The sequence below is a fragment of the Schistocerca piceifrons genome, chromosome 1, assembly GCF_021461385.2.
Source record: "Schistocerca piceifrons isolate TAMUIC-IGC-003096 chromosome 1, iqSchPice1.1, whole genome shotgun sequence".
NCBI classification, from domain to species: domain Eukaryota; kingdom Metazoa; phylum Arthropoda; class Insecta; order Orthoptera; family Acrididae; genus Schistocerca; species Schistocerca piceifrons.
The window spans coordinates 578,763,686-578,781,191 of NC_060138.1; the positions used below are offsets into that span (position 1 = coordinate 578,763,686).

At 39.1% G+C, this 17,506-nt stretch overlaps 1 protein-coding gene across 1 annotated transcript in view; it reads right to left on the reverse strand.

Moving 5' to 3' along the window:
- Positions 1–17,506, reverse strand: part of LOC124802405 (charged multivesicular body protein 7) — a 216,973-nt gene that overhangs the window by 49,427 nt on the left and 150,040 nt on the right. The window contains exons 4-5 of the mRNA XM_047263165.1: positions 1,998–2,117; positions 390–494 (exon numbers count right to left, since the gene is read on the reverse strand). Coding sequence (XP_047119121.1) covers positions 390–494; positions 1,998–2,117 — 225 coding nt within the window. The remainder of the gene's footprint in view (positions 1–389; positions 495–1,997; positions 2,118–17,506) is intronic.

Below are 17,506 nucleotides of genomic sequence, written 5' to 3' on the forward strand. Positions count from 1 at the left end.
AGAAAAGAGTCAGGTGTCTGACTGAACTATCACTAGGAGCTACTCAATCAGGAATGCCTACGAAATTTACTTTTTTTGTCTTGAATTATTCATCTCCTCCTCCACCCAAGGACTTCATTCAGAAAGCTGAAGGAAAGTATATTAAAGTTTACTCTGCTACAAGGTTACCAAAAATCTTTTTCTTTTTCATTTGCTATTTACAAATCCTATTAACTTTTGAAGGTCATCAAACTGCACAATCTGCTGTCATCATTTCACTTAGAGTTTAGTAACACAAAATATATGAATACTATATCTGAAAGCATGACCAGTCCATGAAAGTCAAGAGATATTATACTCACATTATTAAAAGAAAAAGCATCTCCAATTGAGCAATACAAAATACATACCTCTTCAATCTCAGACATTGTGTCCGCCACATTGTCTTCTGATAGACCAGATTCCTTGAATCTCATTTTCAAAGCAGTCAATCCTATCTTGTATGACTCCAACACCTTTATAATTAATGATACAGAGTTAGGAACAAGTACAGTATATCTACAACAAAGATACAATAATACAGTAAAGTGCTTGATAAGTTTGCTTCAACTTAAAATCTTCAGTTTTCACTATAGGGTACTGAGGTATAATTATGGCCAGCTGAAGGCAACATGATCCGAATAACGTACACTGTACATCATTGTGTATATGCAGTGAATTAAATCAAATATAAAATTGTGCTCAAAATAGTTGAAGATTCTACAGCAGTAACAGCATTCTTTCTGAAAAAGTTTGTAATGACATCCACATGAGGTACTCTTAGTGTGACCAGAACGACAGAATTCTGCTTTGATATGGCAAAAGAGGTAATTGTTGAGATATAAAGACCAACTGCTCAGACCTTTGAAATACACACATAAAAATTTCACACACTTTGAAGGCTTACATGCGGTAAATATTGTCACATAATAACACCAGAACTAAAATAATGTGAAATTTTATCTGAAATATTTCCCACAAACAGTTTCAACTGCTAATGCCTCACCTGAAGTCAATGCCTTATTACAATAAAATTACTCACCAATGGGCAATGATGATGAACTTATACACAAATCACAGACTTTTTGTTGCAAAAAGTATATATAATGTGAAATGGCAAACATTTTAAAAAATATACCTAATATGTCATAAAATGAACCGAGAAAATTTTAAGGGCTTGTATTCAAAATTTTTTAGGGCTTGTATTCCAGACAGAATCTACATCTATTCCTCATGCTACACATAATACTCCCCAACAGACTTTGATGACTATTAGACTAATAAATATAATAAGTTCACAGAATCTAAGAAACAGTCATTCCTCCCCCCCCCCCCCCCCCCCCCCCCCCCCGCAATTACTAGAAAGGAAAGAAACTTTGAAGTATCAAACAGAAAGTGCCCTCTACTACATACTTTACAGTGATTTGCGGAGTACAGATGAGGATTCTCTGTTGTTATTTCATCAAACTGGAGTACGAAGAAATTTGTCAGCGACTAAACAAGACAGACACCAATACTGAGAGACACAGTAATGAAGTGCTTCTAACTCTGCCTAGTCCATTTAATTTCTTTTTACATTTATATATTTATTACTGGCAATCTGTGTGCTGACTTTAGTGTTCCCTTCATTTATTTAATATTATCCTCAAGTTGTTTCTTTTATGGAATCACTGTAATTGGTTCAGGTCTTTGTTTTTCTTGAATTTCGTCCATATTATTGCCCATTCTGTCCAATCTATATAATGCAGTGTCTTACTCCAGATAAGCAACTCACACTGGTCCATTATTCTATGGCAGGCATTACATGACGTGGAATATTTTTTCCTTTCTTGAGAAGGGGCTAGCCACTCCAAACATCTAAGACAAATTAACACCCCACAGTGAGGTCTTACTGCAACTAACTTGAGGAGATCTGTTTCCTTTGGAATAGTTTTAAAAAGATTTTACAAAAGTATGGGTATAACAAAGATTGTTCATACCTTGCTATCGGATTCAGCTTCTCTTATACGTGATAATAATTGCTGGACATTGTCAAGAATTGCAGAGTTTTTTGTTATGGATGTCTCCAGTTGATGCTTCTTTTTCAAACACATTTTTGCCTGCAAAATAATCAGTAAAATATTAAGTCTGGTCATTATTACACAATTTTATCAAAACATTAAATGTGAAGAAACAAATTATTTTTTCTTCAGATCCACCTGGTTTGAAGTAAAACATTAGCACAGAGGGATTGAATATCAACAAAAGTCATTAAAGCATTCCCTAAAATAACTGTGGAACTACTAACCACAATAGTCAAGCCTCAGAAGAAGGTTGTTTTTCAGATACTCTGAAGTATACAGTCTTAGGTCCCATTTTGTTTCAGTTTTACATGCACAATCTACTGGTTAATATTAACTATCATTCAATTTCATTTCCTGATGACACATCTGTAACCATTAAAACTAATACTACTGACCAAAATCCTCAAGCTGTCATAAATATCTTACAAATATTAGATAACTGGTTTGATCTAAACAGATTAAAATCAAACAAAATTAACTAAATCCAGTTGACAAAGTTTAAAACAAAAATGGTAAGTTAAATGATGTTCAGATCCATCACAAAAATGTAGTCTTTCAGGAAGCTAGTTGCGTAAAATTCATAGGAATACAAGTTGATAAAAAATTTATCTTGGGCTTCAAACATACAGTATCTCAGAAATAACTACATAGCCGGGCATTCACAATGAAGATATTACACAATGCTACCATCTTGAATATCATAGCCATGTCAAATTAGCATTACAGTATGAAATTATATTTTGGGGTAGCTCAAACTATGTCTCAAATATTAACACTTCCAAAAAACATGATTAGAAATATGCACAATGTAAACTGAAGAAAACTCATTTTGCCCACTTCTCAAATATCGGAGTATCTTAAGTGTCCCCTCACTATACATCTATGAACTGACTGTCTTTGTAAACAGTCATCCTGATTTACTTGTGGCAAATCAATTTCAACATGATTACCACTACAGGAATCAAAATAATTTGATGTAGCCCACTAGTCCTTTAAAGCTATATACTCAAACACCACATTATCTGGGATGAACAGTTATATCATAGTAAATCAATAAGAATTACCCAACATTAATTTAAAATCAGTAAAAGCAAAATTATATGGCAAACTGGTACTGCAATGTTATTATTCAATTAAAGAGTTCATGAAGGATGATCTGAAAATTTGAGAAGGAGAGAACAATACTTAGGATTAAAGTATTTTTTTAAGGATCATCAATTGTGTATCCAGGCAATATATTATATCAATGATATTTCAAGAAAATCTATAAACAAATTTGTGTGTTTTGACAAGTCTCCTGTACACTATGTAAATGACTTGAAGTTAAATGTTGGGAGACAATATACTTCTATTAATTACCTTAAGCTTAAGCAATTTATCTGCATTCATACACTGTTCTCAAATGATGCACAGTTTTAACAGAATGTTTCATTAACCACTTTACTAAGAATTAATCTCACAAAGCTGAAAAGATTATATGACATCTGACAGCAAATGAAACAACTTGCAATAAGAAAGGCCTCAAGAAAACTTGTTGTTGTTGTTGTTGTTGTTGTTGTGGTCTTCAGTCCTGAGACTGGTTTGATGCAGCTCTCCATGCTACTCTATCCTGTGCAAGCTTCTTCATCTCCCAGTACCTACTGCAACCTACATCCTTCTGAATCTTGTCATATACAAAATGGTTGGCATTGAAGGAAAAGGACAAGGAACAGTGTAGCCCAATAGTTTACCAAACAAACATTACAAAATGCTTGGATGTACTTCATACACAACTGATATATATTTATGAAGGATGAAATATATTCTTCAAAATGTGGTAAATATCACATTTTCTGCCATTTACCATGTCTTATGTTTCATTATTAGTCCTACTGGGAATTTACAATTACATTCTTTACTCCTGTTCTCAAGCAGGAGATTGCAAAAATTTTATTTAACTGTTACCAGAAATTAGCCAGACATCAGTGTGCAGAGTAGTGTGCTAAATATGAATGTTTAACTTCCTCTAGATACCCAAGGGATATGTTTAAACAACCGCACCACACACTAATCAACAATTATGGGTGTAAAGTAAAATAAAAAAGTGCTGGTATTAGTCGCAAATCTTCCACCAACAAGAAAGGCGTCACAGTAAACAGGAAATTAATTTAAATCTATAGTTTGGCTGTTTTGCTTTCATAGCCAAGTGACTTTCTCAGAGAGAAATGTAACTGAATGATAATGGCCTGGTAGTAATGCACAAGTAACTCACACAATCAGTTTTTTGCAAGAACAATGGCATCAGTAAAGATATATGCAGAGTGTATGGTAATAGTGGATATATATATATATATATATATATATATATATATATATATATATATATATATATATATATATATATATATATATATATATATATATATATATATATATATATATATATATATATATATATATATTAGTTCTTGCAAAACACACACACACACACACACACACACACACACACACACACACACACACACACGCGCGGCAAAAAAGAAAAGCACTTTATGATCCAGCTACATTTTGATATAAAGGAAGTATGAGATGACAGTTTTCAGCCAATGAACTCAAATGTGGAGACAGTTATTAATATGTGTAACTGTTAGTAGCCTTCCATAGTTTTTAGTCTCCCACGAGATTTGTGACGATCTAATCATTAAAAATTTGTTTCTGTGTGGGTCCACAGTCTCTAAATATTTAGAAATGAAAACATGATCAGTCATAGGCTGTAGAAGCCAATTTTGATACTGTGTCATTTCCAAACACTTGAGCCACATCAGCTTATGTACATCACGTTTTACACTGTGTAAATATAGATTCATTTTACACATATATGGCTACGGTCATAATACACCAAGTCACATGATAGTAGCTGCAACTACGAGTACTGCAGTACACACATGTGAATAAAAATGAGCGGTTCTGTAGGCTTTCACTATGTATGAAAACTGATGAACTGTCTTCCTATGTTTTGATTAAATCTGAATTGACAAAGTTTAAAACTTTATGAGTTCAATGCATTTTCAGAAGCTTCTCTGATCCTTATGCTTTGTGGACAATAAATGTGCTTCAAAGACAATGAACCACTTGTTTTTAATGGGACTAGTCTTTGATGCTGTTGTGATGAATTTTCACAGTCAGCAGTTCAAATAGAAGTGATCGACAGATGGGTGTTCGGTTTTCAGACTGGCAATATGGCACACCATGACTTCTTCTTCTGCACCAACCTCTTCATGTCAATGAACCACTTACACTCAAAGTCAGTGATTATTTTTTGGATATTCTTTGGCCTCTGTCTTCCCTTATAGTATTTACCCTTTACAGTTCCCTCTACTACAATGGAAGTTATCCCCTGCTGCCTTAGCACATGTCCGATCATCCTCTCTCTTCTTCTGGTCAATGTTTTCTGAATATTTCCTTCCTTGTTGATTCTATAAAGGAACTTCTCATTTCTATGACTGCCCTTTTTAGGGATGTCCACTGAACTGCATTGAACTGTTGACTGTGGTATTCATTATTTACAGTTTCAGGGAACTTCAAAAGCATATCATTATTCCTCCACATTTCTCTAGCCATTTCTTTACACAATGATTCTTGTTTTATGATTCTCTTAAATTTCAGTTTACTGGTGGTCATCACCGATCTGAGTCTATACCTGTTCATGGGTCTGCTTTACAATCCAATATCTGAGCTTTCTGTTCTAACGATACGATTCTGTTTTATAGAGGAGAGGTCGGTGTTTTATAAAGGAGAGGTCTGTGTTGTTTAAGAGAGAGGCCTTTTACAAAAATATGGAGTCATTACATCAAACATTTTGGATTGCCTCTGAAAACCTATCATAACACATATTGGGGAATTCTCATATCAGCTGTCCCATTAATGAAACAGGATGAATAAATAAGGTTATGAAACAAGCCAGCCAGTGAAAACAGCCATGCACTTTTTTGTATCTGTAGTACAGAACCACACATTTAAAAGTATAAGCTAAAATCAACATTAACCGAACAGAATGTTCGTAATGCATCATAGGTTTACGCTTTATGGTTGTTGTTGTTGCTGCTGCTGCTGCTGCTGCTCTTGTACCTGAAGAAGCCAGCATGGATTTTCAGCTGCCCAGTACTGCATGTTATGTAAATTTACATCACCGTCATTTGTGAACGTTGCTTTGTCGGAACAAACATAGTGGCGACTCCCAAACAACGCAGAGCAGAGCAACAAAGTTCAACACAGCTTTTGAAGTCACGTCCTCTGAGTGTTTGATGTAGTTGTTGATGATAAGGGTGGAATCTGTGTCGATGCAAGATATGAATGACACTCTTCTGGCTGATCCCATGTTTCTTGACAATATGTCTCATGCCACCATTCATTGTATCAAAGTAGCATGTCTAATTTCTCCTTGTTGCTGTACCAGTTTGTGTGCAAGGAATTTTGAAGCAGAAATGACCTGCCGATGGACTACAGAGTTCCTGGTAGTTCTGCAGTGCAGGCAAGTAAACAAATTGGTTCAAATGGCTCTGAGCACTATGGGCCTTAACTGCTGAGGTCATCAGTCCCCTAGAACTTAGAACTACGTAAACCTAACTAACCTAAGGGCATCACACACATCCATGCCCGAGGCAGGATTCGAATCTGAGACCATAGCGGACGCGCGGTTCCAGACTGTAGCGCCTAGAACTGCTCGGCCACTCGGCAAGTAAACAGTTGAAAGATCTGATACGATGACATAGCCTGGTGCGACAATGTTTCCAACGCAATAGCCAATTCCGACTGACTTGCCTTTCAATTTTAGAATATTTCTTTGATTCTTTTGCAGAGAATTTCAGGTTTCAACCTTAACATTAAAAAGTATACCATTCTATTTTAAACATCATACTTGCTTCAGTATCTCGATCGATACACGAGTTAAGACTCTTCATCACACACAGAAGTACATGCATCTTAGCATACTATCGTTTGCTGAAAACCTTGTTTCGATATCTGGGACTGTTCACGAAATACAAGGGGTGTTACGTCTTAAGTGACACGCCATATATTCATGCCGGTACTGAGATTTTGCACTATAATCAGTGTTTTGTGACCATCAAATCTGGCGAAAGTGAGAGAGCATAAACAATATACATACTAACCTGATGACAGAAGGGTTGAAGGTAGGTTGCAAGAAAACACAAATAGGCATTTGTGTCACACAAAATTTAATGAGCTGAATGGTTAATCTGACTCGTCAATTGCGAGCTTCACACTGGAGTCCTTATTTCTGGTAGATAAATATGCTGCGAAAAGTTGCCAATTAGGAAAGGGGGAGTGCACAAGTAAACTTCGCAAGTTAGTGGATACAATTTCTTAGATCTTGCTGCAAGTACCTGCCAAACTTGGCAGTTGCTAGACGTTTCTCTCAAACATGTAGAAGTTTTGTGTGTTCATTAACGGTACGAAAATTGCAGTGTCGAAAATGAGAATGGTGCAAAGGCATATGGGCCGAAATATATGTTCCGTATCCGCAAATGGCCACCGTCACCCAAGGAACTGCAAAATGAATCTACCGATTACTTTGTTTCACCACCAAGGGACGTAGAATGGCAGTGCAGAAGCCTTAATTTCAGAAGATTTCTTAAATGTTAGAGTCAACATACATGACTTACATTTGTAATAAAAATAATAAATATTGTTTGCAAGAGGCTATCTCTTGACGACACAGCTCACTGCATTTTTGTATCCTGCTTTGCACAATAAACAAGAGGTGTTCCCAGCATGCGTACCACATTCTTGGAAAGTTTTTAATCTGAGAAAAGTCCTCTGATTTAGTTCGTTCAACTATGTTTCTTGATAAATATGTAGGCTACGCAACTCTGAACTCAAACATCTCTTTTTTTGAAACTTCCTAGCAAATTAAAACTGTATGCCAGACCAAGACTCCAACCTGTGTTTTAAGCCCCGGTCCGGCACACAGTTTTGGTCCGTCAGAAAGTTTCAAATCAGCGCTCATTCCTCTCCAGAGTGAAAGTTCATTCAGGACTTATTTTAAATTTGTTTCTCATTAAGATTTTTCTTTCATAATAACAATGCGACAACGGGAGTGGCTGCTCTGGTTCTAATCATGACACTCAACTTCCGTTTGCTATCACATGACGCGACTTTGTGAGAACACTTCTACAAGTAGTTGCAGCAAGTTCCTGAAATTAACTTGCCCAAGAGACTTGCTGAAGTGTTTACATTAGAACAAAGACTTTCACAAGTTCTTGCAGCAGTTACTTGCTGAAGTGACTTGCTAGTGGACATACACACTTCAAGATCGAGCCCAACCATTTCTGAACGCAATGCCGCGACGCTGCTGAGGGGGAAGGTCTGCAAATTGCAGTCGTCGGAAAACTACAAAAGATGAGTGCGCTTTTGGAAGCAACGAAGATTGCTGTCAGCTGAGGCGGACAAATTGTTTCAGAGACAGCCGAGGACACTAAATATGAAACACGCAGCGTATTTCATATTTATCTGACGTGTGACTACTGACTCCTCTTGATTATTTTATAAATTAATTACAGTGCCTGCCACTTTCTCTCAAGTGAAAACCGCGTGTCATTCATCTAGAAAACGTGGCATTGAGCTACAAGTTTACCGTACACATGACACTACAAGGAAACAACACAAGACATTTCAGTTCAAATGCCTACATGATTCGAAGAACATCGAAAAACTATATCTTGAACGTTGATTTGGACACAGCGGCCAGCCTGTTACCAATCCAAAACCCAAAAATAAAAAAAGACATGCTATGTACACTGACAATTCAAAGGCACATGAAATATGACAATTCTTAGACCATAGCTAATAGCTGTGGACGTAACGGAGGGCAAAAAAACCAATAACTACGTGCTATGCAAACTGCAGCTGAATATTAGACTTTTTGTCATTTATAGCAGAAATCAAGCATTGATTTTAAGAACTGAATGGCTAGTTTTATTACTAATACAGACGTAGCAATACAATTAACCGTCTTTGCCGGCCGGAGTGACCGTGCGGTTCTAGGCGCTACAGTCTGGAACCGAGCGACCGCTACGGTCGCAGGTTCGAATCCTGCCTCGGGCATAGATGTGTGTGATGTCCTTAGGTTAGTTAGGTTTAATTAGTTCTAAGTTCTAGGCGACTGATAACCTCAGAAGTTAACTCGCATAGTGCTCGGAGCCATTTAGTTAACCGTCTTTGTCTGAAATACCCAATACTACTGCGATTCTTATCGTCTTCACGTTTTGCCACGTGAAAACTGAAACACTGTATCGATAGTTCTGCTTACATGCAACTTTCTGTTGCAGTGAATCTTTTAATTCACCACTTCCACAGGAGTAGAAGCAAAATATTAGTTTGGCACATGGAATAGTTTTCTGAGGATTCCACAACAATATGTGTGAAATGTTTAATTGTGGTGTCCAGTATAACATATTTCATTTCAAGACTTTTTTCCATGAGTTCCATCTCTTTAATAGTCGGTTGAGCTAGATTCTAGATACACTTTCGTGCATAGTTCTAGTATCGTTGTAGCCATTTTCGTTCTACTCGCTATTACAAAATATGAGCGGCACCACCGCAACTTTAAGATCCTCACTTCTGCGATGGATTTTGTTAGGCCTTACTTCAGCATTATTATTACGATGTAGCTATGTGGAATGCATTCTAAGGCGATGAAAGTTCTGGACTAAATAAAAGCCATAGATAAAAAAGTGGTCGCCACGAAATTACAGACACCTCAATATCATACCCGCTGCCTGCAGTCCGCCGGCTGTGATTCGCCCGTCTCATAGTTTTGTCTTCCCATGTACACTGTTGAACACTGAAAAACGTTAGTGACAGCTGAGTGTTCTGTATTACTGTGCGATATCGTGTGTTCACGTGTGGTTGCAGGCTTCCGTGGAACGGTGCATTGGCGTGTGTTTGGTAGTGAGCGAAACGCAGGAGCAAGGGCCTACGTGTAGTGCGACTCTGATCGGTGTGCGCAAAGGGCGAAAAGTCATTCGAAAATAGTCTAAAATCGTGTATCGAATCTACTGAAGATTTTTTACTATCTGGTCGACAGTGAAAACGCCAGGAATAACATAAATTTTCCGCAAGTACATAAAATGACAACAAAACCTTGTGGTATGTCCGAATCGGCTGTATTCCGTATTAACAGTGCAGTAACATCGGCAGAATCTCAAGTGACCATGTATTTTGATTCTCCAAGAAAGGAATATACAGTAAATGAAAAGCAAAATTACGGAATTTGACGATTTTAACGAAAAGTTAGCGCGCAGAACTGTACTTCGACACTATGACACGGGAAAGTATCCGACGGTTAGAGAAATAGAGTTATTTTCGTGAAAAAATTAATTACTCTGGCTCAGAGACCGTTCTTTGTCTTCTCCGCACAACTGATTTTTGATTCAGGAAGTATAATGACGGACCAAAACTTTTAATGGAATGCAGAAACATTGCAGTAGCAAAAATGAATTTTTGTGTAAAGTGCACTTACTGTGTGCTGAGGACAATAGTGCTGTAGTATGCTTCGATAAAAGTTGGGTTTCATAAAACCACACACAAAAATATATTTTGCTCGATTTCAATGGATATACTGGCCTGAAAGTGCCTACAGTTATTTTTGTATAGCGTATACCGGCGATCTGTGTGATGGGTACAGTGACGGAGGGTCAGATAGGGTTGCAAAGAAATTTTCGGGCAGTAGGGAATACGTGAGCCTGGTGGCGGCATAGAAGCTCTCGCGCGCTGCCGCGCAGTCTCTGGTAAATAAAATGCGTTCACACATGACACGGAACAATAATTAGTCTCATATGTTGCCAGAGTTAATTTCGTAATTTTCTTCACAAGTTTCTCGCTGGAAGTTCAACAGATCGCAAATTCATCAGCGACTACGTGTTTCGTTGCACAGGCGGGACAGTTTCACACTTCTTACGGATCTTATTTTTTAATCTCGGAATACTTTTATATGGTTTCAAGACAAAATATATATTACATTCATCTATAAAATTTGAGAAGGTCCATATATTATTTTCAGTCCAAATATGTGAATGGATCTATTTTTTCGACAGGCTGAAGTAAAAAAAATATTTTTTTCGAAATCTGTTGTAACTTTTTTTGCTAGCGGCTGGCAAGAATTTCCCTTTGAAAAGTACTCCATCATATTCTACACTAAAAATGGATATGTCTAGTATTTTGTTCGGAATTTTTACTAACATCTGAGATGACCTTGAGGTACCTGCTTGCGTGACGGCAAGTAAATTATTTACTTCTTATCACTGAACTGCTTCCGAAAGAAAAGCTATTATGATTGAAATAAAGGTGATTAACTTAAAATATAAAGTGCTGAGTTTCGTAATATTATCTGGCGAAAGGGGACTAGACTTTCAGAGTCGATATTCAGGCTGTTCTACATTTCATTGTTCGAGGAATCTGCTGCACGTGTCGATTTTAAAGATTCAAATTATTCAGTTTAACGCCAACAATAAACAGAAAGTTTATCCAATGCTCAAAGCCTCCAGATAAGACGGGAGCTCTTATCGTACTGAATATTAAAACTCGAAATTAAAGTACTATTACAACCACTCTCGTAGCAGTCATGTATTTACAATAATGCATGGAATGCGCTATTATACCGTTCCTAATCCATAATGTCCGAGTCGTAAACAAATTAAACATTTCTGTTTTATGAATTTTGCTTAATCGAACACATACACTAAAACAATATCAAGACAGGAAGCTTAACATATTAGAAAACGTTGATTACAGATAAAACTCCTGCAGGAAGTTAAACATTATCACTCTGCCGTCACAAAATCTTCGTCATTCGACGAGTTTTCGATTTGGCTATGTTATCAATAGTCTAAGCGACAGTCGGTACTGAGATGCAGCTGATAATGGCCTGCCTTCCCCACAAGCGTCGATGTTTTAGCTGACGAAAAGTTCATATTGTCTGTATATGAGAGGCTCTCACGCTTAGCATCTACCTTCCGGCGGTCTGAGCTTTTGGACATACTGGGTGGTAGTGGCAACACTGCGGCTTTATTCACAAAGTACGTGAAATGATCCGCACTTAGCCAAATCGATCTTCGAATGTTTGCCCAATAGGCAACAGTGTATACCACAAGATTGAAAAAAGGTGACATATTAAGCCAATTCGAATGGGGAGGGAGGGCGAATTTATAAAAAAAATCCACGCAAAAACTGTGATAGGGATACATAAATCTGAAACATATTGTACGAACCACTACCGGCATCGGTCGGCGATGTGGCTACCACACGCTTCTGCAGTGGCGCGTGACTCAGAGACGGCGTGTTTTAATTATAGTGGTTGAAAGATTTTCATTGCCACAATTTGGCAGGCAAGGTAAGGAGAGGAGACGTGGTGGGGAACAGTTACTGATCACAATAATCTACTCCAAAGTCCTGGCCTGAATTTCAAATCCAGCAGCAGTGACTATGGGGTTAGGGCAAGTCACACACTTGTTGATCGTCTGTCAGTCGAATGAGGACGAAGTTCGGCGGCCCCCTTGATAGTCTATGTCCCGGTTTCGGGTTTCCTCCTCATCATCACGACACTACACACACACACACACACACACACACACACACACACACACACACACACACACACACACACATTCACGCCACCTACACAGGGCAGTTACACTTACGAAAACTAGTATACAAACTGCCCAAGCGGCGTCAATAAGCTTGAGCCGAACGAATTCGTTATCCTCTCAACTACCAATTACCACGAAAGACTTAAGTTGCAGTTAGCTTGGATATGTCATCTGTATCTAGTCGACTTTCCTCTGATTTGATATTTTTGCTGATTTTCAATTCCACGTCACTTAACCCAATATCTGTCACTACGGCCACCGCCTCTGTGATGATGTTTGATGACGTTTTCGCAGTTTACTGCGTGATGAGGAGTCTAAACTTCTTCCCCACAACCTAGAGCACATTGCACCATATATTTAAAAGAACAATAACGTTATAGTAAGCAAATTAACGGATCTTCAGCTATTCCTATTCTACTATCAACAAAAGATCTCATCAATCAGCTTCGAGAAATTTTTGCGCCATTCTTCTCATGAAGCTTGTGGGAAAACTCAAGTTTGTTTGTAAAGTTCAGTACAATTATGTTTCCAGGATATTAAAAATAAAATAAAATGCTGGAGGAGAAAACTACTCACAGACATCACCTACGAAACAAATTTTTCATTTTGTGCCTTCCCTACAACAGAGTTGCAAGAAAACCACTGAATGTCAACTTTTACACTTCAAACATGACCGCTGGCCGACGCACCGTGGAATGTGGCAGCTGCTTGTGAACACGTGAAGCTGGCAAACGTTTTTCCCGTGCCATTTTGCCAACAAAGGTAGGCACTGTACCAAGGAATAGTGGTTCGATTTCTGTGGTCTCTGAAAGGCCATTAAGAAAGCAACTCAAACACAAAGCCTTCGGACGCTGGCATTCGAGCTAGAAGGAGTAAAAGTAGAAATATAGTTTGCATAAAAGTATCTGAAGATGTCAGAGTAATTCTTGTTAACTTCTTGTAATACTGCTGCACAGTTCTTATAAATATTTTAAAAGGCTTCCTGTTCGCTTTTAGCTGTAACTTCTTTACTGCACTGTGGCATAATATAATAATAAATCTTTTGGTTGAAAATGACAGAACGGTCGAAATCGCAATAACGCAATACACAGCTACAGCTAAAAGCAAAAATGAAGTTATTTAAAAATGGGTAATAATTGTTTGGTAATTCACAGAGAAACGGGGAAAACAAACATGAAATGATTAACTAAACTGCAAACTGCAGTTTACATTGCTTATATTACACAAGAAGTACTCAAAATGTTAAGAAACACCCTAATTTGAGATACAGTATGTGATCAAAAGTATCCAGACACCCTCAAAAATACGTTTTTCATATTAGGAGCATTGTGCTGCCACCTACTGCCAGGTACTCCATATCAGCGACCATAGTAGTGATTGGACATCGTGAGAGAGCAGAATGTGGCGCTCCGCGGAACTCACGAACTTCGAACGTGGTCAGGTGATTGGGTGTCACTTGCGTCTTACACGTCTGTACGCGAGATTTCCACACTCCTGAACATCCCTAGGTCCACTGTTTACGATGTGATGGTGAAGTGGAAACGTGAAGGGACACATACAGCACGAAAGCGTACAGGCCGATCTCGTCTGTTGACTGACAGAGACCGCCGACAGTTGAAGAGGGTCGTAATGTGTAATAGGCATACTTCTATCCAGAGTACCACACAGGAATTCCAAACTGCATCAGGATCCACTGCAAGTACTATGACAGATAGGCGGAAGGTGAGAAAACTTGGATTTCATGGTCAAGCAGATGCTCAATAAGCAACACATCACGCCGGTAAATGCCAAACGACGCATCGCTTGGTGTAAGGAGCGTAAACATTGGACGATTGGACGGCGGAAAAACGTTGCGTGAAGTGACGAATCACGGTACACAATGTGGCGATCTGATGGCAGGGTGTGGGTACGGGCGAATACCCGGTAAACGTCATCTGCCAGCGTGTTTAGTGCCAACAATAAAATTCGGAGGCGGTGGTGTTATGGTGTGGTCGTATTTTTCATGGAGGGGACTTGCACCCCTCGTTGTTTTGCGTGGCACTATCACAGCACAGGCCTACATTGATGTTTTAACACTCTGTCGTCCTGCGACACTACAGTGGTGTCGCGCGTGAAATAGCGGTCAACAGCCGGCGACACCACAGTGGTGTCATGAGCGTAGTACACAGTGGCCGGCGACAGCATATTCGTATCTTTTGCATTCTGTTGTTGTTTTGTTTAGGTAACAATAAGTTACACACGTCACCAAGTTTTTTTGTTTTTATAAGTTCATGTGCCCTTTCATCAAAGCAGACGAAAGAGACCATACGTCTCATCATGATCCGGTCGACAGACTTTCCGGTCACATACAGTAACACCAACTAATAGGCCTACGTATTTCCGAAACGAAAAATGAAGGATTGCGGACTTATGAGATCTAACAATGAGATTAGTAAAACGTAACAATTTATAATCTCCAGATGATGTCAAGAACGGCCGGCGACAATCCAAATAATCCGAATTAGCGCTGCCGGCGCCAAGCGAATAAATTTGTACGAGACGTGCGGACGGCAGAGCGCTACGTACCTTCTTGCTTCCCACTGATGAAGAGCAATTCGGGGATGGCGAATGCATCTTTCAACACGATCGAGCACATGTTCATAATGTACGGCCTGTGGTGGAGTGGTTATACGACAATAATATCTCTCTAATGGATTGGCCTGCATAGAGTCCTGACCTGAATACTATAGGACATCTTTGAGATGTTTTGGTACACTGACTTCGTGCCAGGCCTCACCGACCGACATCGTTAACTCTCCTCAGTGCAGCACTCCGAGAAAAATGAGCTGCCAATTCCCTAGAAACCTTCCAGTATCTGATTGAACGTATGCCTGCGAGAGTGGAAGCTGTCATGAAGGCTAAGGGTGGGTCAACACCTCATTGAATTCCAACATTACCGAAGGAGGGCGCCACGAACTTGTAAGTCATTTTCAGCCAGGTGTCCGGATACTTTAGATCTCATAGTGTATACTTTATTAAACATAAATGGTTAACCTTGTGTTCATGTAATTCCCTGTCGAACACTTCAACTGCTGCATAAATGTTAGTTTCGCCGGCTGGAAAGGAAATTTTTAACATGTGAAACATTTTGAATAAAAGGTGAAATAAAAACAGGACGTTGTGCAGTCTACATGAGTAGTTTACACGAATTGTAAATACACATTTTTTAATAAAAAATAAATAAAATGAGCACCACGAAGGAATTATACGATGGGGACGAAAATCGGTAGACATGTACAGACGAAGAAATGATTGTAATCTCAATCAGGTTATTCAGGTTGGTTGGTTGGTTGGTTGGTTGGTTTAAAAGAGGGGGAAAGGGGCCAAAATACGAGGTCATCGGTCCCTAGTTCTTCAGGTGAAAGAGCTTCAGAACCTGAGCAAGTCAACGACGCTTTGGTCCAACTCTGGCCCTATGCAAGCAGGTATTTGGCTTGGCATTGTCGGCATTGATTGTTAAAGTTGTTGGATGTCCTCCTGAGAAACATCATGCAAAACTCTCTCCAACTGGCAAGTTATATCATCAAAATCCAGAGATAATTGGAGGGTCCTGCCCATAATGCTCCAAACGTTCTCAGTTGGGGAGAGGTACGGCGACCTAGCTGGCCAAGGTGGAGTTCGGCAAGCACTAAGCCAAGCAGTAAAGACTCTCGCCGAGTGCGTGAGGACATTATCTATCTTGTCTGGAAGCGCAACAAAACGGGACGTAGAGTATCGTCGACGTACGGCTGTGATGTAAAGGTGCTGCAGATGACAACCAAAGGGGTCCTGCTGTGAACAGATATTACACCCAGACCTGATGGTCTGATCCTATGGCGGACGGCAGTCAGGTTGGTATCCCACCGATGTCCTGGTCGTCTCCCAACACGTCTTCGCTGGCCACTGGGGCTCAATTCGAAATGCGATTTATCACTGGAGGCAATTATGCTCTAGTCTATGAGATTTCAGGCCGAAGAACGTGATGATACGCCATAGAAAAGTTGGCAAAAATGAGTGCATTCGTGACGGCCAAATTTTCGAGCACGTGACGTGCCGTTTGTCATTCAAGACGAATCCTCGTTGTAAGTATCTACGCGTTGATTGAAGTTAGAGCACTCTATGACTGAATATTTGTAGCCGTGAAACGACTAGCCCACCAGAACCCACCCACCTCGCGAATGTGATATGGGAAACACATGGATGGCTTAAGAGTTTAAGTGCCAAACTACAAATCCAAATATCTGCAGTTGGACTTCTATTCGGTCTCAGAATATTTCTGTCACTTATCATGACCGTCACTTCTGCCAATCTCAAAACTGCGAAGTTACACCTGATTCGCAGGGCATCTCGGGGGAATGCGACAACTCTTATTGATAAGTGCCAACTCGAATACGTGCTTGCGTAAGACCCGGAGGTGGACCGATGCCTTACTAACTTGCGTGATTTGTGACGCTCATTCTCTGGAATATATCATCCTATTTTTCATTTGTTTTTCTGTACATGCCATTACGTCTTTTTACATCCGTCCCATTCCGATTTCTTGGTGGTGTGATTCTTTTAAGTGTGTATGGCGCCCTTCGGAATATATTTCCACACGATATTCGTATAATGTCCCAGCTAACTCTATGAAACTTTAATATTGATTTCTTTTGGAAGCGTATCTGCAGCTTTTCGAGAAAAGTCTGATTCAGTCAATACTTGGGAGAGCGAAGCAGCTATTGCCTTATGTTGCAATTACAATAATTGGTTTCTGTAAATAGC